This window comes from Lepisosteus platostomus, chromosome 13 (genome assembly GCF_059453375.1).
Source record: "Lepisosteus platostomus isolate fLepPlt1 chromosome 13, fLepPlt1.hap1, whole genome shotgun sequence".
Classification (NCBI taxonomy): Eukaryota; Metazoa; Chordata; class Actinopteri; order Semionotiformes; family Lepisosteidae; genus Lepisosteus; species Lepisosteus platostomus.
In genome coordinates, this window is record NC_142623.1 from 28,094,539 (window position 1) to 28,118,360 (window position 23,822).

At 36.7% G+C, this 23,822-nt stretch overlaps 1 protein-coding gene across 1 annotated transcript; it reads left to right on the plus strand.

Annotated features, from left to right (window-relative positions):
• The first annotated feature begins 1,660 nt into the window (after positions 1 to 1,660).
• Positions 1,661 to 23,760, plus strand: lars1b (leucyl-tRNA synthetase 1b). Its single transcript, XM_088603973.1, has 33 exons — positions 1,661 to 1,676; positions 1,998 to 2,104; positions 3,211 to 3,332; positions 3,941 to 4,028; positions 4,318 to 4,398; positions 4,532 to 4,669; positions 5,319 to 5,480; positions 5,703 to 5,815; positions 6,199 to 6,262; positions 6,349 to 6,416; positions 6,868 to 7,093; positions 7,180 to 7,267; positions 7,892 to 7,968; positions 8,877 to 8,930; positions 9,131 to 9,271; positions 9,584 to 9,661; positions 9,980 to 10,065; positions 10,810 to 10,875; positions 11,135 to 11,217; positions 11,329 to 11,467; positions 12,524 to 12,736; positions 13,750 to 13,807; positions 14,752 to 14,815; positions 16,616 to 16,799; positions 17,031 to 17,121; positions 17,397 to 17,537; positions 17,807 to 17,947; positions 18,588 to 18,698; positions 19,903 to 20,013; positions 21,049 to 21,153; positions 21,308 to 21,403; positions 21,934 to 22,066; positions 22,795 to 23,760. Exons 2-33 carry the CDS (start codon positions 2,099 to 2,101, stop codon positions 22,995 to 22,997), a joined length of 3,531 nt encoding a protein of 1,176 aa, XP_088460099.1. The 5' UTR covers positions 1,661 to 1,676; positions 1,998 to 2,098; the 3' UTR covers positions 22,998 to 23,760.
• The last annotated feature ends 62 nt before the right edge of the window (positions 23,761 to 23,822 follow it).

Below are 23,822 nucleotides of genomic sequence, written 5' to 3' on the forward strand. Positions count from 1 at the left end.
ATGACAGGCGTTAAGAGCGTCCAATCAGAGCTTCGTTCCAGGGGATTATGGCAAAATAGCCAATCTGTGCGGTGAGAGAAGGAGGGACTTAGTTTAACTAACGTCAACGTAGTTAAAAAGTATTACTGTAGCTGTACATGCCGTGGTTTTGTCTTGGTGATAGTCGCAAATGTGTATCGTTTAATCATAGCTTGATAGCTGTTTCAGTTTTTTCATGTAAATATTTTGTTTCGATGCTTTATTTTTTAACCATATGTACAGGCTCTCCAGTTAAATCCCAGCGTCTTTACTTCTAATTAGTTGTACAGTTAGTAATGGTTTCATAAACACTCGACACCTTTATTTAGGAAATTAGTTTAAAGGCTCACAGCTTGTTCTGTAGAAATGCTATTTTCTCTACCCACCTTATTCGTTCTGGGCTAGCAATTAAAAACTACGCACCTTGTAAATCTTTCTTACAAACAGGGCCTCGGTTTATACTCTTAACATGTCAGTGTATGGTCGATAGAAACCCCAACCGAGAAAATCAAATATTCAGATGTGTGACACTAATGTCAGCCTGACAGGATTCAGACAGTAACAGAAAGGTGACATTAATTTAAAGAAACGTAGGTCAAAACAAGCCCCTGAACTACAGCTTTTCGTTTTCCATGTCATCTTTTGCCTTTAAATGTTAATTCCTACCTGAAACGTAGAAAGAAAAGATCCAACATTTCAGATGCTAATCCTTCATCACATAGCTGAAGAAGGCATAATAACCGAAACTTTGTGTCTTTTCTTTCTCCTTTTATTTATGGATTTAACGTTAACCTTTTTTGCAGACAATGCACACTGGCGCAGATCCTCACTCATATCCTTCACCCAGTTTTATCGTTTATTTTTCTTCTTAACTTTGAAACCTCTGATTCTTCAAAGTCGTTGTTTGCCATACTTTAGAGAGTTGGCGAAATAGACCAACTGTTTCAAACAACATCTCGGTTTTGTTTCGAAAAAAAAAACCCAAGTAGAAATACACACTGCAATCCTAATTTCATGTCAACATGTATTATTTCGTCAGATTCTGTAAGTTTTTCTACAATCAGTTCTACAATATTATACTAAAGAAAAGGTGTGCTTATTTAACAGTGAAGAAAGGTTTATTAAGTAATGCTCAAATAAGTCACATGTCATTGACTTTCTTCATCTTTACGTTTCTTCATCAAGAATATGAACTTTGCCGGTGCTACATCACTTAATTTTTCAGAATGCTTTACAGTCATTAAATGTTCTGGAGTTACATCTGTACTTCTGCATTTAATAACATAATTATGTTTAGCATATTGGTTTCTGGAAATAAAATTGGTGGTGGTGGAGGGGAGTACTCTTTACCTGTAAAGCGCTTTTAGTTAAGTGTCCAGAACAACACTGTATAAGTGTAAGGAATCATAATTATTATAAAATTCTTAAAGATCATGACAACTACCCACAAATGAATGCTACGGAGAGGAATATAAAGGGTGCCAGTCATCGGGACAGTATGTTTCATTGATTCACAGATGGATTGACACGTGATCTAATGTACAGTATTAAAACCTTTGCCTTTGGCTATTTTACGAAGAGTCGCAGACTGTGACGTACCTCAGCAAGCGTGCTCTAGACTGATGCAACACTGAATGGTTGCATGCAACTATTTCACTGTAATTTCATCCGGATTTCAAACGTTTGACTTCATATTACGGTCTAATTAGTCTAGTTTCATAATCTGATTTACCACTCTGCTCTTTTAAACGTGTGCTTTTCAAAAATAATTTAAGCATGAAACCGAAAAGAAAAGTAAACCACGGCTCCCAAAATGCCTTGCGAAAAACCCACCACGCCAGGTGCGAAGGGGTTCGCAATGGTGTTTGGGATTTAGTGTACGGTTGGTCTTACTTGCCAGGGTTTTGACGCATTGCGTACTACAACTTCCGAAATGCAAAGCGAATCACATTGACTTCTTCGGTTTTTTATGTCTTCAGCAGGAGCTACTTCCAAGTCAAGCTACTGGCGTGGGTACTTCACGTTTCTGAGACAAACCGGAGTGACTCGAATTTAGAAAAAATCAAACGGAGACATAAGAATGACGGTAAGGTCCATTTTAGTTTAGTATTTATAATTGGTACTGATGTAAATTTCCGGTTTATGTCATATCCTAGGGCTTACACGTTGTAGCTGATTCGCAAAACTAGAAACTGCATAGCAAGATGTCTTGTGTGAAGTCATGATATGTCATTGGGATATAATATAATTTTAATTCAGCCTACGATTGTGATTGTTAAAGTTTGAGTAATGCAAGCCTAACAGCATATTATAGGAAAAGTAAATGCAAATCACGGTGCATGAAACATTTAATAATTGTATATCAAATATAAAACAGAGGGTTGTATTAGAAAATTATACTGTAACTTTAATATATTAAACATATATTAACATAATTTTGCATGTTGCAATTCTTTTGGAACGTTTACTCGAATCATAAAAATATTTGGAAGCAATTGTGTTTCATGTTTTAAATTATGCTCCATGCTAACAACTGCAACAAAACATATATAGCAAAATTATATATGACTCTAATTTTAAGGACAACAATAAACGCAGCTGCCTAAATACTCCAATTTATTTTTCTTTGAAATTGAAAGGTAGTATTAGACTGATTTTGCAAAGTTTATTTATTACTCTTAAGTAATATAAGAGCTGGGAACTGTAATGTAATGTGAAGATTTTTTTATTAAAAAATCTTTAATATTTAAAGTTGATGCATATATCTGTTGGTAACAAAACAATTAAAAACAGGATTGCAGTTATTTGGGCAAGATGATGAATGACTTAGCCAGAACTGGCTAAAAAGAGGTTGAATTTTTCCACTCATGTGTAATTTTGTTGTTTCATAGCTACATGTCTTTGCAGAAAAAGAGAAAGGCTTTTAAAACTGAGAGCAGAAGGCACTTTTTTACACACACAGGCTTGTGGGAGTGTGGAACCCGCTACCCAGCCATGTTGCTGAAGCTGATATACTGGCTTCTATCGAGAAATAACTGGAAGATAGCCTGTGATCAATTAGCTCCCAAGTGCCATGCAGGCTAGATTGGCCTCCTTTTGTTCACAACCTCTCTCATGTTCTAGAAACAGCTCTTGCTCGTTCCTTCATTCCTTGAATTTGAATCCATTTACTTACTGTGTGTTCTTCTCCAGGAACGAAAGGGAACTGCAAAACTAGACTTTCTCAGAAAGATTGAGAAAGAAATCCAGCAGAAATGGGACAAGGAAAAAGCTTTTGAAGCTGACGCCCCTGACTGTGATGATGGAAATGAAAGGTAAGTTTTGAAGACTGTATTGTGCGTTTTTGGTGACTTTGAAAACCAGTGAAATTCAGTTACATTGTACTCAAAATGGAGTCATTGAGAAAGAAATAATTTAAATCTTTAATCAAACTGCTTCATAGTAAGAAATAGAATGTTATTTCAGCATTATGTTACTGAGTAGCATTAGTTTTTAAAACCAAGCATGAGCACATTTCATTTTGTTTGAAACTGTAATTGTATTGTACAGCTTTATCCAGCTAATTCCAAGACAGGTTAATTTTGCATTTAAGTAGTTTTCTTTACCCTTGGAATTTTTGTGACCAAGCATCAATTACTAAGTTGAGTTTTCATGAATATACTGTATATTAATGAAAACTCCTTTTTTTGTGTACTGTTCTGTTCTGGTTTGTTCTTTGTGTGTCCTGGACTGTGAGTAACTCTTCTTAGTGCATGTCTCACTGTACTGATTGTATTGTATGTATTGTATTATTATTATTGTATCATTCGTTCCACTGTTGCTGTGTTGTCTGTGTTAAGCTGCTGTTGCACTGCAGATTCCCTCACGGGATCAATAAAGTATCTATCTCTTTAACAATAAGTTTTGTTTTTATCTTTCCTAGCAAAAAGAAGTTCTTTGTTACCTTTCCCTACCCATACATGAATGGCAGGCTGCATCTTGGACACACATTCTCCCTTTCCAAATGTGAGGTAAGATTAGTTAATATCAGCATGTCTTGGCATCCCATGTCTATGTACAGTACGTTTACTTCCAGGTGAGTATATTTGAGTGTTTTATTTAATGAATATAAAATGGATCTGGAATAAAATTGACAGCAATTTAGGATAAAAAAGATCAGAGATTGATGCCAAAGTTTGTACTGTCTTTTGCAGTGAGGCTAGTCCCCAAGTGAAGTATAAATCAGTCCTCATATCTGTGTTGTTTTACTAGTGAATGTACTGTACTGGAAGAAAGTGACCTCTGTGTTTCTGTATGCAGTTTGCAGTTGGATACCAGCGACTGAAGGGAAAGCAGTGCCTGTTTCCCTTTGGGCTGCATTGCACAGGAATGCCAATTAAAGTAAGGGTTTCCTTTTTTTTTTCTTACTGTGGCTTGATTCCATTTTGTGACCGTTTTCGATAAATGCCGTTATTGTTTGAGTTCAAATGTATTGCGTTTAGCACCTTACATAGTCGGTTGCTTATGTCTCCAGGCCTGTGCAGACAAACTGAAGAGGGAGATGGAACTTTATGGTAATCCTCCTGTGTTCCCAGAAGAAGAGGATGAAGAAGAGCCTCCAGCTAGACAGGGTGAAGAAATTATCATTAAGGACAAGGCAAAGGGCAAGAAGGTATGTATGTGTGTGTGTGCGCATATGTCTGTGATCACTAGGAAGACATCCATCCATTTTCTAAACACTTCATCCAATTCAGAGTCATGTGGGAGCCAGAGCCTATCCCAACAACAAACGGGCACAAGGCAGGGTACATCCTGAATGGGATGCCATCGCAGGTGACACACAGACACACAGACACACAGACACACAGACACACAGACACACAGACACACAGACACACAGACACACAGACACACAGACACACAGACACACAGACACACCAGAGTCAGTTTTCCCAGAAGTCAATCAGCATCAGTTAGTAATACAAGTATGTCTTTGGACTGTGGGGGGGAAATTGGAGCACCTGGAAGAAACCCATGTGAATACAGGGAGAACACATAAAATCCATGCAGATAGCATCCCAGGAACTGAACCTTGGGCACCAGTACTGTGAGGCAGCAATGCTAACCATGTCCCACCCACTAAGAAGCCATTTCAGAATACATTTACAAATGCTATGAAGACACTGTAGTATAAAAGTATAGTATAAAAGTGAGAAGATTTACATTTACTTTCAGTGCAGCTGGTAAGGAAAACTTTACAAACAACAGTAGAGTTTAAAAATGTATTTTTTCCCCCACATGGCCCTACTGGTGATGTTTAGAGCAAAGCAGCAGCGAAGTCAGGAGGTGCAAAATACCAGTGGGACATCATGAAGTCCTTGGGCCTGCAGGATAAAGATATTGCAAACTTTGCTGAAGCAGACTTCTGGCTGGATTACTTCCCACCACTGGCGGTTCAGGACATGAAAAGCATGGGAGTCAAGGTAATCCTTTATTCCAAGGAAGAAGCGAACAGCTCCTTGTCATTCCATTTATAAATACTTGGAATTGACATACTCATAGGGTTACAGTCTGGAAGTAAAAAAAAAACAAGTAAACATGTTAAGGCTACCGCTTTAATAATCCTGGTTGATTTATTTGCCATGTTTTCAGAAATGTACTGTTTCATCTGTATTAGGTGTACATTAATAGAACTGTTTTTGCAGGTGGACTGGCGTCGCTCCTTCATTACAACCGATGTGAACCCATACTACGATTCCTTTGTAAGATGGCAGTTTGTGACTCTAAGAGAAAGGAAGAAAATCAAATTTGGGAAAAGGTAAGTCTATTTTTACTAATATTTTTGTTTCAATGCAACCTCTGCTGATATCGGATCCTTCTCTGATACTCAGATCTCAGAAAAGGCTTTGCAATTTTTTTTAAGTGAAAGGTGGATCGTTAGTATCTTCAATGCATTACTGTCAATTTTTGTATCCAAGGGATGTATATTATAGAAGAAAAAAAACAGTGAAGTCTGACGGATAGTTAAGCATTGTGATCTTAATGGTTTCTGCATTTTATTATAAGGATGCTATTTCTGTAATCATGAGAACTCATTGATTAACATTTTTAAGGTAGATTGTGATGCATAAACATACAAACACCTTAATTGATTTAGTCTATTGCGTCGTCATGCTTTAATTCAGTCTTCTGTATTTACAGATATACCATCTATTCTCCTAAAGATGGACAGCCATGCATGGACCACGACAGACAAACAGGGGAGGTGAGAACAAGTGACAGCCCGTGTCAATTCTAAACCACTTTGGTACATTTCTTTCAAAACTGAAAGCTCTTTTGATGTCTTTCTAGGGAGTTGGACCACAGGAGTACACTTTAATTAAAATGAAGATGATTGAGCCCTTCCCCCCAAAACTAAGGTACACAGTTATAGTTTTTTTCTTCAACTAAAAATAAGCCTTGGGCAGCACAGTGGTGCAGTGGTTAGCATCGCTGCCTTGCAACACTGGGGCCTGGGTTCAGTTCCTCAGTTACGAACTCCACATATTTAGTTTGTTCTGCTCATGTTTGCATCCCACAGTCCAGAGACATACTGGTAGGTTAATTTGTTTTTGAGAAAATTGGCCCTGGTGTGATTGAGTGCATGTCTTTAAATGTGTTGCTTGCTGTTACTTGCCAGGTTAGGCTATGGTACCCTGCATCACTGTACTGGATAAAGCGGTTAGAAAAAATAAGTCTTAAAGTTTTGGGAGAAATGTATCTACAAAGAAACGAGACAGTCATGCAATCCTGTGTGTGTACTGAGTTTGAAAATTCATCTTTTGTTCGGGTAACAGTGAATCCTGGTTTATTTCCTTTGTTTTTCTGCAGTGGCCTTAAAAATAGAAAAATCTTCTTGGTTGCGGCAACTCTCAGACCAGAGACCATGTTTGGCCAAACAAACTGCTGGATTAGGCCTGACATGAAGTACGTCGCCTTTGAGACAGCAAGTGGGGATGTTTTTATTTGTACCCGGAGATCAGCGAGGAACATGTCCTTCCAAGGTTTTACTAAAGAGAATGGAGTAGTGCCGGTGATAATGGAACTTTTGGGCCAGGTATACAAACCTGAATGCAAACTATGGTGTTTTTCTTTCAAAGCTTTGTTACAGGCAAAACAGTGTGTCCTTCTCTTTTTTTTCAGGACGTTCTTGGATGTGCACTAAGTGCACCCCTTACGTCGTACAAAACCATCTATGCTCTGCCAATGCTTACAATTAAGGAAGACAAAGGTATTGTTCTTATTCCTGTATACTGTAGCTTAAAACGCTCTGCACCATAAAACAATTCTGCAGTGATCCAATACCCCAAGTTCTGTTTACTATTGTGTCAAAAACGATGTATTTGCATAGATTTTTTAAAATCCTATTTTGTATGCTTGCAAATGAGCTTTCAATTGGGAGCATGCATTTGCATGTTGAATGCTTTTTTTCTGATATACAATCCTCATTACAGTATTATTTAGAATTTGTGAGACTGTGACTGAAATAGTTTGAACAAGGGAGAAAAAAAGATGTAATTATCATTTAAAACCCCAGAGTTAATTTAATAAACTTCATGTAGCAGTCAGACTACATTTCCTGAGGTGAGTCGCTGTAATTCAGTGTGATGGACCCTTGTCTCTCCAGGATCATCATCTTCACTGACTTGTCAGGTGTAAATTACTAATGTCCTAAAAGTCCTGGGGCATGGAAGACCAGGAATTTATAGAATTTATCACCAACAGACGTTTCCAGCAAATTTGATTTCCAGTAAAAGGTCATCCACTCAGAGGCAGTCTCATGTAATTTGAGAGTTGAGGGAAAGGTCCTAGGTCTCTGTGCTGCTTGTGACTCTGTTCCTAATGGTGATTCCAGGCACTGGAGTAGTCACCAGTGTTCCCTCTGATTCTCCTGATGACATTGCAGCCCTCAGAGATCTGAAGAAGAAGCAGGTGAGTTTGATATTTGATAGGACCTTCCTTTGAGTGGGCCCTGTACAGTATGTTTTGAGTTTAGTTTTGTTGGGTTTTGATAAACACTTTCCTGTTAATTTCATATATTAATTTCTTGGTATGTAGACCCACTGTATAGTAGTGTCTCGACATCCATAAATTTACCACTTATTCGTGATTCGATCGGGCTGATGGGTCTTATATGGAAGAAGAGCAGGTTGAAACTGATCTGCAGGTTGTCAAGCTCAACTTTCAGTTTAGCCACACAACTGATTAGGATCGTAAGACAAATCGAACTAGTGAGTGCACTGTATTGCGTTGGGTAATGACAGGCTAGGCGTGTCTTCACAGGTGCAATGTCAGTTTATTTGCCCTTTTCATTACAGCGGAGCCAGAGAGAGTGCAGGCATCTGCTGGGCACAGAGCATTGATTCATGTTTTTTGTTTTAGCTGATTACTATAAATTTTGTGATTACTGTTATTTTAATTGATCTATGTCATCTAAATAATCTAAAAGACAATACAATAGTATTTTAATTACCATATACAGTATGGGAGGTTTACTCATTAATTTTAACCATGCATCCTACATAGTGTAGTACATTTAGGAGTGAACTTGGTTTATGTGAGTTCAACTATTCATGACGGTTCTCTGCACTAAACCCTCACGAATGTCAAGACCTTACTGTATTATATGTGAAATAGTTGAGGGAGGAAAGGTCAAGTTTTAATAAAGATGTTTGTTATTAGGGTAAAAAAGTTTTGTTTTGCAGCACCTTAATGTGAGCAGTCATTCTGGTAACTTGTAGAGCTCGAGGTGTGTTGTGTGCTTTGGTTTGACAGTGCAAGGTTTAAGACATTGGTCACAACAATTGTTTTTCTGATGCTGATTTGAATTTCTTTTGTAGGCACTGAGGGAGAAATATGGGATCACAGACAAAATGGTTCTACCATTTGAACCAGTAAGTTTTAATTGAAAATTCGTTTTAAATTTAAGAACACTGTTAGTGTTCAACTGGAGATCTTGAGAAGAGAGACCTGTATAATGGGTGAAATTTATTTTTGTGGTATGACTCTTTCATGGTTTGGTAGTCAGGTTTGCATGTGTGTTTGTGATGTGTAATCTAATCTATCTGTTTTGTGTCCGTCCCGTAACGACCAGGTGCCCATCATTGAGATCCCAGGATATGGAAATCTCTCAGCTCCGCAAGTATGTGACGAGCTGAAGATTCAGAGTCAGAATGACAGGGAGAAACTGGCAGAAGCAAAGGAAAAGGTCTACCTAAAGGGATTTTATGAAGGAGTAAGTGTTTGTAGCTATACAGAGATTACAGTTTGGGTTTGGCAGATATGCTAAGTGTACTGCTTGAGCATTGGATAAAATACCTTGATGGATGGATTGCATGTAGTGTTTAGTTGTTCTTTTAAAATACAGTCGTAATAAATAGTTATTTATCTTCATGGAATTGGATAACAGAATCAAGGGTGCTGTAAAGGCTTCTAGTACCTGTGCTTTGTGATTAGAGTAAGTGTGAAATTGTAAATGTGTTGTAAGTAAGCTTGTGTCAAGTTGGTCTATCTTTTGGACGCTAAATTGTTTGTATCTTTGCAACAGGTCATGCTGGTGGAGGGGTACAAGGGGCAGAAAGTACAAGATGTGAAGAAAGCCATTCAGAAGAAGATGGTTGAGGATGTAAATATGCTTTAGAATTTTATTTTCCTACTGTATCTACCAGTATATTTATTTTCTTTTCAGATAACTGTCTGATTCTATGATTGTATGTTGTCCTTCCTTCAAAGCAGTTGTTGAATTGTATGTAATCTCAATTTTTATTGGTTGCGTTTGACCTTTACGGAATTTTTTTTTAATGTTCTGGGCTTACCTATAATAGTTAAGTATTTATGTGCGAACAAACAAATTGTACTGGGAGAGAAGACCTAATGAATTAATGGGCAGTTAATGCCCACAGTAAAAAGTCATGTGAAGTGAAACTCTTCTGTCACCCTGTAGGATGAGGCCCTGGTTTACATGGAGCCTGAAAAACAAGTGATGTCCCGGTCAAGTGACGAGTGTGTGGTCGCTCTTTGTGACCAGTGGTAAGTGTGTCTCCCGATCCTGCTGTGTATAAAGAGGAGAACTCTTGTTCTCTAACTAGTTTCTGCTGCGTAAGTGAAAAGTGAAAACTTTTCACATTCCATCCTAGATTAAATTTATTTTTTGTTGTAGTTTACAGTGTCTTAATATTAGCAACTGGATACAAAAAAGGAAGCAGTTTCAGTTGAATTTTCTCAGCCTTGTAAAATTTTCATTTCTACATAGAATATTTAAAATATACCATGCCTGCATAATCACTTGTCCAGCAGTTGTTGTGTATTTTATTCTGTAAGCTTTTTGCCATTTTATACCAGTGGTGATTCTCTAATATGTACATTTATAATTATTAATGCTGTTCCATTTCAAAACAATGTGTTCAAGGATCATAATGGGGAAAAAAAGAAGAAAGATCTTGTCCTAGAAGTTAATACAGGTAGTAAGCAAGGAGAGACCATTCTAGCCCATAACACTGTCAGTAGCAAATTGATCTCATCCAGCCTCTTCTTGAAAGAAGCTTTTTTACTGGTTTCACATAAAACATCCCTTTGTGTAAAGAAGAGCTTCCTCTTCCCGGTTTTAAAAGCACCTTAACCCAGTCTCCACCTGATGTGCAACAACAGGGTTTTAGCAGGTTTAGAGTCCAGGATGGTTCATAAGTTAATACTGTACATGCGTTGGTTGCTCATTTTAAACATCTATTCCAATTCTGGTGATTGTACATTTCAGACAGACTATTTTTTCCCCAGGTATTTGGATTATGGAGACAAAGAGTGGAAAGAACAAGCCTCCGTCTCCCTGAAAAATCTAGAAACGTGAGCCTTTTCACTTTTTTTCGCAGTATGAAGACGGTAATAAGGAAAAGAATTAAAGAATGCAGTTTTTTGGTAATCCACATATTAATATTAAAAATCAAATGAGTTTTCTTTTTATGCAAAAAGGTGAATATTTTATTTCATGGTTCTTACTCGTTAATTTGAAGTTGGTTGGGGGGAAACTGTACATCATCACCAGGTCTCAACCATTAGCGCTGAGCAATTTCAGTCCAAGTAATATCATGTCAAACCTGTACAGGTTCTGTGATGAAACCAGGAAGAACTTTGAAGCGACTCTGGCTTGGCTGCAAGAACATGCCTGCTCCAGAACCTATGGATTAGGTGAGCTGACAGTGGATTGTAGTAATAAAAAAAACAGAAATAAAATTGCTTCTTTTACATGCAAACCATCTTCTTTAATTTGTTTTTCATTTAGTTTTTGTTTTTTTGTAGGAACCCGTTTACCGTGGGATGAGCAGTGGCTGATCGAGTCCCTTTCAGACTCCACCATATACATGGCTTACTATACAGTGGCTCATTTTCTCCAAGGCGACGTTCTGAATGGACAAGGCCCTTCTCCTCTGAGCATCAAGTAGGGCTTGTTAACATTGTGCATGTTTTACGAGATTAACAGCATACGGTGGTTACTCCAAGATGCCTCTTAAAGGAAATAGATTGTTTTGACCAGTGCTAAATAATATACTGAGGGGCATTAAAAATTCAACAAATGCTCTTGGTTCCAATACTCATATGTTGCATTTTTAATGCATCTCATTATATTATGCCCATAGAACCGTTTATAATAATGAAAGTCAATATTTTATAAAGAACCTTCCATGACAAGCCATTTGCTCATTGCAAAGCACAACGCATATAAATTCAGTCTAACACTACATACAGTGCAGAGAGTAGATTGAGATACAAATAAGTCAAATCAAACTGAACAATGGTGAGTTTTAAATCAAATTCACTGATTGCTCTGGGAAGGGTATTCCACTTTTTATAAGTACAGGAACAGAAGGATCCTGTCTCATGTGGACCACAGGTTAATGTCTAGGAGTAAAATTATACAAGGCCTCAATGTCAAAACTAAACGTTTAACATCAGTACAAAACTCAGTAATAAAACAATACTAAGATTCTAGAACAGGAGTAAAATAAACTTTAAGATTGAGATTTGGTCACTCGATGTAGTTGGAGAATAATAGTTATCAGTACGAGAGGGACAAAGGTGTGAACCAGCTCTTTTGCACTGGAAATAGAAAGAGGAGATCCTAGTTATGTTCTGTACCAAATTAATTTTTTTAAAGGTTAAAGTAAAAATTGAGTATTATTCTTTAAAGGGGAAATCTCAACTTACTCCATTTTGTGATTTGAGCTCTCACGTGAAAAGAACTGCATTTCAAATAACTAGGTGCTTAGTTTACGGCTTGATATTTTGTACTGGATACAGAATTTTAGTTGGTAAATGCCACCTAACACTGTAGTTCTTTATCATGCTTAATTTGTTTTATTGTTTTGCTTCCTATGTGGGAGAGGGTATAGAAAGATCATGTTGATTCTTTTAGGAATTTTTTGTTACTGAATCAGGAGTAGTATGCTCAAAGGAATTTTTCAATCCATTTATACTTTTCTTTTGTTTTACACAGGCCGGAGCAGATGACAAAAGAAGTCTGGGATTATATTTTCTTTAAAAACTCTCCCTACCCTAATACAACGATTCCCAAAAAGCACCTGCAGAAGCTGAGGAGAGAATTTGAGTACTGGTATCCTGTTGATGTGCGAGCATCTGGCAAGGACCTGGTGCCAAATCACCTTTCATACTACCTATATAACCATGTGGCCATGTGGCCTGAAGACAGGTGAGCAGCATACTGTACACCTGTCTCTGTGACAGTAAAGCACTAAAGCCTATGCAGAAACCTTTAGTATTAGGTATAGGTATATTCTATACTGTAATTCCCTGATAAAACTGTATTGTAATTTTGTGAAGACAATATTTACAGATGGGTGACTCAGTGCCACAATTGTAATTGTAATTATTATGATGATTATTATTAATAATAATAATGCAATGCTTATGAAAACTAATTTATAAAAAACATGAAAAGACTAGAAATCACAGACTATTAAGATTTATAATGGTCTTTTTGCAAGATTTATACATACACTTATTAATAATTGGAGATGCTTAATGTGTGTGTGCTCTGTACGGTTTTGGCCTGTGTACTTTTGTCAGGGCGTCTACTCTTTTCATCTGAGAAAATGTTACACAAAGGAAATAAATTTCTCAGCTGTGCTATTGGAACTTTTAAAAAAGTTAAACTTTTCTCACAAAGAAGTTAAAGGGAAGTTATTAACTAAAACTAAGTAAGGTTTTTGACATGTACTGTATAAGGAAGAAATGACCTTTAGAAAAATGAAAAATACAGACTTTTTGAAACCCATTAGAATGGAAAAAAAAACTGTAAATGCCCTAAATAAAGGTCTTGAGTGACGGCAGCATTCTGTTGTCCTCTGCTTGCAACCAAAAGGTTGTGAAACTAAATGCTAAACAGTATTAAGTCTAAAACATTAGTGCATGGTTTCTTGTCAGACACCTACTTTGGAACATCATCTGTCTTTCCACTTTAAGTGCCTCTGAATGTCTTCTCATTCAGGCTGACAGTTTTATTTTTGTAATGCAAAAGATTTCTGTCCAACTGTCCAGCTATTAGTACTTGAATTATCATATAATGGAGGCTTACTTATGTCTTTTAACCATGCATTATGGGGTGGATTTGGTTATTTTCTCTGCATCGAATCCTAATGAATGTCGAGATCATACTGTATTTCTATTCTTAATCTAAGGAAATTGTTTTTTTTAATTCCACAGTGGAAAATGGCCTGTAGCGGTCAGAGCCAATGGGCATCTTTTGCTGAACTCTGAGAAGGTATGTCTTTAATATGAGGAAAGTATTATAATTACAATGTTTTTTGCATACCTGAATTTAAGCAGCCAGTCTGTTATCTTTAAGGTGGTCAAGATTTACCAGAACATAATTCTACACTGTAATATATTCTCTAATAGCATTTATGTGAACCTTAAAAAGTCACCATGAGTTTTTTTTAAATCAAATGTTTGTGACTTTAATATTGCAATTACTCCAGACAGATATTCAATGTCACTTGCATGTAATCGGGGAAGAAGGTATTCTTCAAGCTTCACACCAATATCTTATTTATATTATATAGATGGTGAAATGGTTTGAGGATTGAGAGAACAGAGAGTACAGATAAGGGAAGAATGCTCAAATTGGGGTGATGCAATTAGTGGAGTTGCACAGGGATCTGTCCTAGGGCCACTGCTCTACCTAATTGATATTGATTGTCTGTCATTTGTTGTAGTTGGTAAAATAGTCACAGTCAGTCCAAATTAAATCTCCAGAGAAGTGCAACCAGTAACATTGTTGAACTAAAGAGAATGTCCTGACAAGCTAAGAAAGATGAACTTTTTCAATCTCAGACAGACAAGACTGTAAGGAGACTGATTCATGCATTCAAAATCCTCAAAGGGATTGACAAAGTCATCGTAGTAAACGTCTTTTAAATCAGCAGTGAAACAACAAAAACAGACTGTATGTCACAAGTGGAAACTATGTGGAAGTGTATTTAAATCTAAGTACTATTTTACAGGGTTGTGGGAGAATGGAACATGAAGCTAAGACCCTAAAGCCTGGCTTCTTTCAAGATACAGTTTATACCTTGTAGTATCTTATATGAATATCCTGAGATCATTGGATAAATAAGTTAAGAACTACTGATGGCCTCCTCTTGTTTGTAACCTTTCTATTTTCTTATTTGTGTAATTGATTTTGATTGCTTTATTTAATTTCAGATGTCCAAATCCACTGGGAACTTTCTAACCTTAAGCCAGGCTGTCAATAAATTCTCTGCTGATGGTAAGATGAGATTTGAGGGCCTTTGAAGTTTTTCACATTGCATTTACTGGTATTCCGTTATTAATTTGTGAATATAACCTTTTTTTATAGCTTTTTTCATGTAGTGCTTTACATGAAATAAAATCATGCTGTTAGTATACATTGTTTTTTTTCTATAAATATTTGGAGTATATTCCTCAGTTATTAATTATCACAGTCTCAAAGCAATGTGATGTAAGAATTCTTTAAATTAGTCCCACAAGCTGGTATTAGTTAGATCTGAGCCAGACCCTGCATTACAAAGAATATTAATGCAGATTTAATTTCAACTGACCTAAATTTAGATTTTTCAAGAGGCTTGACTCATTTCTCATTTATGCTGCTTTCTTTTAGGTTTCTTTCATCTATGACCTATAATATTTACAGGTGTAGATAAAGCTGCAACCATATGGTTTCACACCTGGAGGTGGTGAATTTGCCAGTTTTTTATTTCTTTCTTAAAAGGAACAAAATGCTTCCAGGTTTTTAAAATAAATAATTATTTTAAGTTACTTACTTTACTGTTCAAGTAAAAATATTAAACTACATGAAAGTTGACTTGTGAAAACGGGGTATTTCTTAACACAAAGGGTTGTGGGAGTATAGAACAGGATGCCCCAACCATGCAGCCAAAAGTCTATTTTATTTCATGAAATGGCTGGATGAGATTTTCTAATTAATTGGCTACTTCCTACCAATGGGATTGGATGGGGCTTCCTCATAAATATAGGATACCCATACATTAGATGTTTTATATACTGTAAATCTAGGAATGGCCTTTAAACCAGACAGCCCCCTGAGGTGCCACTTCCTATTTATATTCATGAATATTTTTTGCTTTTACAATATCCTGCAAAACCAGTTCTGTTTTAACTGGCACCCGGAGTATATTTATCCCATTTGCATTTATAGCAGTTAGAGTTGCAGTTTCCTTTTTTAAAAGAATATCTCCAAAAAAGCACTTGGCTAAGCCTGATAAAATATTATTTTATCTAATATTATTAAAAGCACAATCTTATTCTCATGGAGGAATTAAAGGATGTGTGAATTGGTTTAACAGGGGTGACACCTCTGTGTAGCCTGATTTTTTTTTTCAGAAACTAGAAAAGACTACACCTTTTCAGCACTAGGAAGGTACTTGTTTAGTAAGGAGTGATAGTGTGGCATTCTTCCAACTGGATTCGAATTTCCAACCTGAGCCACCTGTCAGTATGGCGACAGCAGACACTTATCCCTTATCCCTTGGATAAGACGTTAAACTGAGGTCATGACTATTATAATCACAGGTTTCATGGCATTGTTCATAATCATTGTTAATCTCACAGAACATTAGAAATACAATTAAACATAAATTAAAATTACAATTGACACAAAGCCATTCAGCTCATTTAGTATTTGGACGCTTATACAGTAGGTCTGAGGATCTCATTTGGCCACTTTTAGAAAAATGCCAGGGTATCTGCTTCAACAACGTAGCTGGGTAGCTTGTTCCATACTCCCACAACCTTTAGGGTAAAGAAGCACCTCCTGCATTAAATTCTGCATTGGGTTTAGAATTTGAGGAACCAATTGAAGTGGGCTTCTGTGTAGTGGGGCTGCTGGTACATAATTTGTGCTGCAGATCATCCAGGTGGATGCTGCACTTCATTGCTGGGTGAAATTCAGCTTTCTGTAAGTAAATCCTCTGGGGCTGTACGTGCTATAAAAAGCGCAAGCAATTAGAGGTGTAGAGTTAGTCTGGGGAGAAGGGGGTCTAACAGGTTTTTGTCTCGTGCTCCTCAGGAATGCGCCTGGCCCTAGCGGACGCAGGAGACACGGTGGAAGATGCCAACTTCGTGGAGGCCATGGCTGACGCGGGTATTCTGCGCCTCTACACCTGGGTGGAGTGGGTGAAGGAGATGATAGCCAATCAGAACAGCCTGAGGAGTGGTCCTGCCAACACTTTCAATGACCGAGTCTTTGCCAGGTACTGAGATTTTATTTTGTATTGCGTTCCCTTTGCATGGGTCTTTCTGGCCTGTTTGGTTATGTCTAGGTTCAGGAACAGAGCCAGCATTTCTCCTTTTCTTGCCATTCTCCTTTGCTTTTTTTATGCTTGTGCTTTAAAATGATTATTTTATCTGTTGGTTAAAATGATCACGATCATTTAATAAACATACCAAGTGAATTTTTGAATTATTTTCTGTTCTGTGTGAAGTGAAATGAATGCAGGCATCATCAGAACAGACCAGCATTATGAGAAGATGATGTTTAAAGAAGCTCTGAAATCTGGCTTCTTTGAATTCCAGGTGGGTCGTTATTTTCTATGGGGTTTTTACTTTTTTATTACATAGCTGGAAATGCTTTTGTAAAAGTGCAAGTGATGGTTTGGAGGAGTTCATTCTCATGTGTCACATGCTGAGCTTATATTCTCATTCAGGATGGATAGTGTTCTTTATTTTTTCTTGGGACTTTGCAAAATAGTTTTTGCAGTGCTTTGAACAGAAAGTCAAAAAGAGAGGAGTGGTAACTTTCTCTTGTTTCAGCTTCAGCTTATTAATGCTTTACAATGTGGTCTCTCTAGGCAGCGAAGGACAAGTACCGTGAGCTTGCCATTGAAGGGATGCACAGAGACCTGGTTTTCCAGTTTATAGAGTTTCAGACTCTTCTTTTGGCTCCTATCTGCCCTCACCTGTGTGAATACACCTGGACGCTTCTTGGAAAGGTAAAGCTGGACAAGAAAAAAAACTGATCTGAAAGGTTAAAATAAATCACTTTTGAATTCTGAGGAGAAGCAGACAGCTTGTTTCCCGAAACGAAATTAGACAGCTCCTTGAGAACCAAGAACTGGTAAAGATTATCTGATAAACAGCTGAATGAGCAGTGAGATGAAATAAATGGAGGATCTCTTGAGGTCTGGTGTGCATGTTTTTGTGATGAGACGTGCTTCTTGTCTTTTCCCCTTCCACTAATATCACTCGCTGTTCCCTCCAGAGCGGATCACTAATGAAGGCTGCCTGGCCTGTTGCTGGCCCTGTGGATGAAATCTTGATAAGATCTTCTCAGTATCTAATGGAAACCGCTCACGACCTGCGTCTGCGTCTGAAGAACTATATGCTTCCTGCCAAGGGAAAGGTAATAGAGGGCAAAAAGTTATTTTGTGTACCAGAAGAGAATTTATTCTGTATCTCTGTCACACTGCTGAAGCACATAAGTATTTGTACTTCATTTTTAAATCTTTTCATTTCTTTACTCTGGTTTACATTTGTTCACTTTAAATAATTTAACACTTTCACGTTGATTGCTAGCCTTTTTTTAATAAAAAAAATGTTTTTTACAATGTGTCTTTTTTGCCCTGTGTAATATCAAAGTTCTCAGCAGCAGTCAGCATCGGCTCCTTTGGAACATTTGTCAGGACTGAGTTTTCTGTTAGTTTTTTTCATCTGAGGAAAGTCAGTGAACAATTTTCTGCAGTGATGTAAAACAACTTGACAGCTGTCATGTAAAATGAGTTTACGGATACCCAAGCTTTGTTAACAGCAAGAAGTGCTTTTTTTGCAGGGCTTTTAAGAGAACACACGCCTCCAGTTTTCAGTACATTACATAAAATGCTTATGTATGAAAGTGGCTTATGAATCATTAAAATTGCTCTCCTGTTTTGTTTGTGTTTCTGAAGCTCTGCTGTAATGGGCATCATAACAAATTAAAAATACTTCTCAGGCTGCATTTGTCATCTTACAATGAATGAGCTAGCATGCTTTTTTGATTTTCTCAGAAAGGAGACCAAAAGCCACCTTCGAAACCCTCACACTGCACCATCTATGTGGCCAAGACTTACCCACCTTGGCAACACAGCACTCTGAGTCTGCTGCGCAAGCATTACCAGGCAAGACACTTTCTCCGACCGCTCCTCTCCTGCTCAGCTAGAGTGGGGAAATTGATTTATTTCTCAGTATTCTGAGGCTGGATCCTCTAGATGAGTCTTTTATACATAGCCTTTCCTTTCATCTGGGTCTTAAAATATTGAGAGACAGAATAACTTCAAACAGTCATGCTTGCATAATGGTGAAGATTTGAATAAAAAAACACATGTAGAGTATGAAAAATTGTACATAGTTTACATTTTGGATTTCAGTCTCCAGGCAGATAAAAACTTTGAAGTCTTTCTTAAGTTTGCTCCTGCAGTCTAACTTAATGTTAGAGTATACAGTATATCTTCCTTAATTATTCTGTTTGGTTGAAAACAAGACTATTTACTTTCCCTTACAAATGAGCTTCTATAGCATATATAATATAAAAATCATGTATTTCAACAGTGTAAAGCCCCTGTCCTAAAGTACCAATACAACCAGAAGCTGTTATTTTTTCTTAGTTATACAGTTAGTTTCCAACATTTTATAATAGGTGGTTAATGTAGCTTCAGTTCCACAGTTCTGTCCTAATTCTCATACTTTAAAAGCAGATTTTCTTAAATCCTATTAGAGTAATTAATATTTTAAGTCTAAGTAGGATTTAATGAAATTTAGTTCAAGTACTGTAGGTGGCTGTGGAGCCTTCTTCAGGTGTTCTACAGCTGAAATATGTTTCTTTTCTTCTGTTTTCAGCATGGAATAAACCTTTACTTGTCCTTTTATTGACATTTTATTTTACCAAGCTTAAAATAGTGCTCAAGCTGATGAAGCAGCTGTAAGAAAATAGTTACCATTTAACAAAGTAATATTTCATTAAAGAAAGCAGATGTGTCAAATGTTCCAAAAATGAATGCATCTATTACATTTTTTCTTATATCATCCTGTAGTTTATTTTTCACTAGAGTTGTTTCAAACAACAAAATGAGCTGAAGATTAGTGCCATTTGAAAAACAGATTTCCATGCGCACATGCCTTTGAGGGCTTTAATGTTTCATTAAAAAAAGTCTTCCAGCACATCTAATAGAATTCAGGAATAACGATATGTGATTGAGAGTTTTGTTTGGCAAGACTACAGATTTGAATCTAATGTTTTTTATGTTGTCTGATGTTTTTTTTTTCTTGTTTGATTTTATGTACAATTGTGTGATTGTTTGGCCTTATTTGTTCAAATATTTTCAGGCAAACAATGGGACTCTGCCAGAGAATAAAGTGATAGCAAGTGAACTGAGCACATTGCCAGAGCTGAAAAAATATATGAAGAGGGTGATGCCTTTTGTTGCTATGATGAAGGTAAGCTAAGCATTTATGTAAATTTTCTCGAAAATTGCCTTATTTTAAACTCCACCGAGTCCTGAACTTGAGTTAATTTCAGGCAGATTAAATTCCCTGAGCTTTTTCCATCCTGTCCTGAAGCAGATAGTGCTTTTAAACATTAATCTATGAGAAAACACCCAATTTATAGTTTCATACAATCGAGGTTTATGTACAGTACAGTATGTGCTATATAACATCTGCTCTGTTTGATCAAGTAACAGTTCCTTCCTTATTTTCAGCTGGTTTTCTTAAATCATATGAGTGATATGAATAATTTAAATCTTTACTAAGCAGGATTTTAATAAACCTTTGATTTTTTTTAGTTACAGTAACATAAAATAATGCTAAAGCTGATGAATTACCTCTGAGAAAGATTTAACAAGATAAAAGTTTAATGAATTCATTCACAACTTTTTTTTAAGCCTAACTACTTCCTTTTAAGAAAGACAAACCTGAAACAATTCAAACTGCGCTAGTGAAGCCTCATTTAAATTATTGTGTACAATTTTTGGATGTCACATTATAGAAAACATGTGCTCTACAATCTGTCCAGATAAGAGAAACAAGATTTATTAAATCTTAAGGGATTCTCCTACTCAGACTGTCAGAAACTGAACCTTTTTTTAGTCATGAACATAGAATATTATGGAGGGACCTGATATAAGTACTGTACAAAATCCTCAATGTCAACGCAGTAGATTTGTACAGAATGAACAGTGACATATGAACCTGATGGCAAAAGTGGAAACTTTGGGAATAAGTATTTAAAATTGAGTACAGGAGATGCTTCTTTAAAGGTTGTGAGAATGTGGAACAAACTACCCAGCTACGTAGTTGAAGCAGATACCCTGGCATTTTTCTAAAAGTGGCTAAATGAAATCCTCAGACCTATAAGCATCCAAATACTAAATAAGCTGAATGGCTTTGTGTCAATTGTAATTTTAATGTATTTTTAATTGTATTTCTTGTGTTCTTAAACAGCAAAGAACTAAAAGGTGCTTTGTTCTTTAGGAAAACCTGGAAAAGAATGGAGCCCGGGTGCTGGACCTTGAACTGGAGTTTGATGAACGGGCAGTGTTGCTTGAAAATATTGTTTATTTAACAAACTCCCTTGAGGTAATTAACTTTATATTGATTTTTTCTTTTTTTTTTAGCAATAAGAATGGATTAATTCAATGTATTTTATATATATATGCCATATAGGTCTTGTGCTTCAGTTTTTTGACAGTCTTGTCTATTATTGGGTGACAATTTTCTACTTGTTTTCCAGCTTGAGCAGATTGACGTGGTTTTTGCTTCAGAAGCAGATGAGAAAATAAAGGAAGATTGTTGTCCAGGGAATCCATTTTGTGTCTTCAGATCAGAGGTATATTAAAAACTTTTGTGACTAATCATTTGCTAAATATTGGGTCTTCATTTATTCTCTTGAGTTCCCATTTGATTACCTACTGTCCAATAGCAAAGACCATATGCATTTTTTATTTCATAATTGTCATGATTTATGTCCTTGTTTCAATCCAAATTTAATTTTCGATTAAACATGTTGGCATGCCAATGTGTATGTCATCCAGCTTTAACCTATTTGTCTTGTTGAATTGGATTTTGCATTGTTGATTTTCAAGAGATGCCTTCATTAATGTCATATTAAAAGATATTATTTGTATGGGTTTAAAATCGAGACTTTAAACCGTGTATCTTTGTACTTGCTGTATGTTTCTGTAACAGTTATTAGTACATAAAGAAGTGACTTGGCTGTAGCTTTAAAATGCAGTTGAAAGAGAACATTATGATTTCTGTATTTAAATATCTGCTGTAGTGTTATTGTTTATATTGAGGCAAAACAAAGCTACATCTCAGTTCCCACTCTTGTACTTGTGTTTCTCTTTTTTCCTGTAGCCTGGTGTCCCTGTGTCCTTTGTGAATCCCCAGCCTGCCAGTGGCCTTTTCTCTACCAAGATTGACATCAGGCAAGGAGACAACAAGAACAGTATCGTCAGACGGCTAGCCAAAATGAACAGACTTATCAAAGGTATGTCCTCGGGACCTGTTCAAGCTCAGTCTCTTTTGCTTTAAAGTGCAAAAATAAGTAAGGAAAGATAGACACTTTCACCTGCAGCCAAGTGTTGGATCTGATTTCAGATGCCTCCAATCATAGTTACTTACTGCAAATCAGATTTCATTTCTTTCAGGTCTTGTTTTTCTATAAATAAAAAAACAGTTCCTGAATTCTATATTGTTTTGATGTTTAAATTATGGTTTATTATAAAATCATGAAGTTCTTTGAAATTAATTGCACATGTATTCTTCGGTAAACAAAAATGAGGAATGAATGTGGTTGTGGGCAGCACATTGGTGCAGCAGTTAGCATTGCTGCTTTGCTGCACTGGAGCCCTGGGTTCAATTCCTGGGGTACTATGTAACTTTGTCTTCTTCCCATGCATGGTTTTTTGCATGGTTTCCTCCCACAGTAAAAAGACATGCTGGGTAATTGGCTTCTGGGAGATTGACCCTGGTGTGACTGTGTGTACTTGTCTGTCTGCCCTGCAGTGGATTGACATCCCATCCAGGCTGTATCCTGCCTTACTCACACAGCTTGTCAGGATAGGCTCTCACTCCCCTGGGACCCTATACTGGTTAGAAAATGAATGGATGGAATGTAGTTAGAGCAGATGTAAAACCAAACTCCTAAGATCAGGGAGCCTATTTTCCCATGTATGTGTTGTTTAAAGGTGGGTGTTTTCTTCTCTGACATTTCAGATGTGTCAAAAGTCAAGCTGATGAGGTACGATGATCCAGTCCTCGGGCCTCGTCAAGTGCCGGTTCTTGGAAAGGAGGAGCAGGGGAAGACGGTCATCTCGGAAAAGTCCACGTTTCACATCGACCTGGGGGCCAAGAAAGTTCACATTACAGATAACGGCCTCTCAGTGGATGTGGGAACTACTCTAGTTTACCTGGCTTAAAAGTTCAGAGACGGTTAAAATAATAGAGGAGAAATACAAAGGGCTGACACACTGGGATTCAGACAGAATCCATCACTTCAAGTACAGTATTCAACCACTCAGTGGCCACTTGGCTTTCATTCACAATTAAAAACCAAGCCTGGTTCTAAGACTTTGAATGTTTTTTTTTTTACATTCTTAAAACTGCAGTCAATTTTTCATTTTCCCTGCATTGTTCCACCCTTTTTTCATTTTTTTCCCCTTTCTTCTCAAGTATAACTAGCAAGAAAACATGTACAGTAGGGCATTTAACATGAGCAGTAGAAATGCAAAACTCTTTTTCCCAGAGAATAAAAAAATATATATAATCAAATGGAATTAAGCCTGGCTTTTTAATCCACCCACACTAACACTAGAAAGCAGAAAGTAAAAAGTAATTTTGACTTCAGAAAGCAATTTGATATCAAAACAGTTGTTTCTTGTTGTAATAGAAGACCACAGGACCTTGATGAGTTTGTGCTGTATGGTCATTAATGAGGGACCTTAAATTTTAAAAAGCCATGTATTGAACAATATTTGAAACTGACATTTTCAAGAAAATCTTTAAGCAACCACACTTCATCTTTTTCTTGTTTTTCTGATTTGCTGTATGTTTTAACTGCACCTAATTGTAAAAAAAAAATGTCTTGACTGCCTTACAATGATAATACACAATCTTAGTCTGTATGTGATCATCTGCCATGGTTCTATTCCACAGTTGTGTTAAATAAAGAGCTTAAAGGTACTCACTCTCTGTGTGACAATGTTAAAATAAAATATTACTTTACCAAGGTTTTTTACATAACA

Bases quoted from the DNA above. Each gene is read 5' to 3' on its own strand.
- lars1b (XM_088603973.1), top strand. The intron at 4,670-5,318 runs GTATGTATGTGT...GGTGATGTTTAG, and splicing joins ACAAGGCAAAGGGCAAGAAG to AGCAAAGCAGCAGCGAAGTC. The intron at 10,876-11,134 runs GTGAGCCTTTTC...AAACCTGTACAG, and splicing joins TCCCTGAAAAATCTAGAAAC to GTTCTGTGATGAAACCAGGA.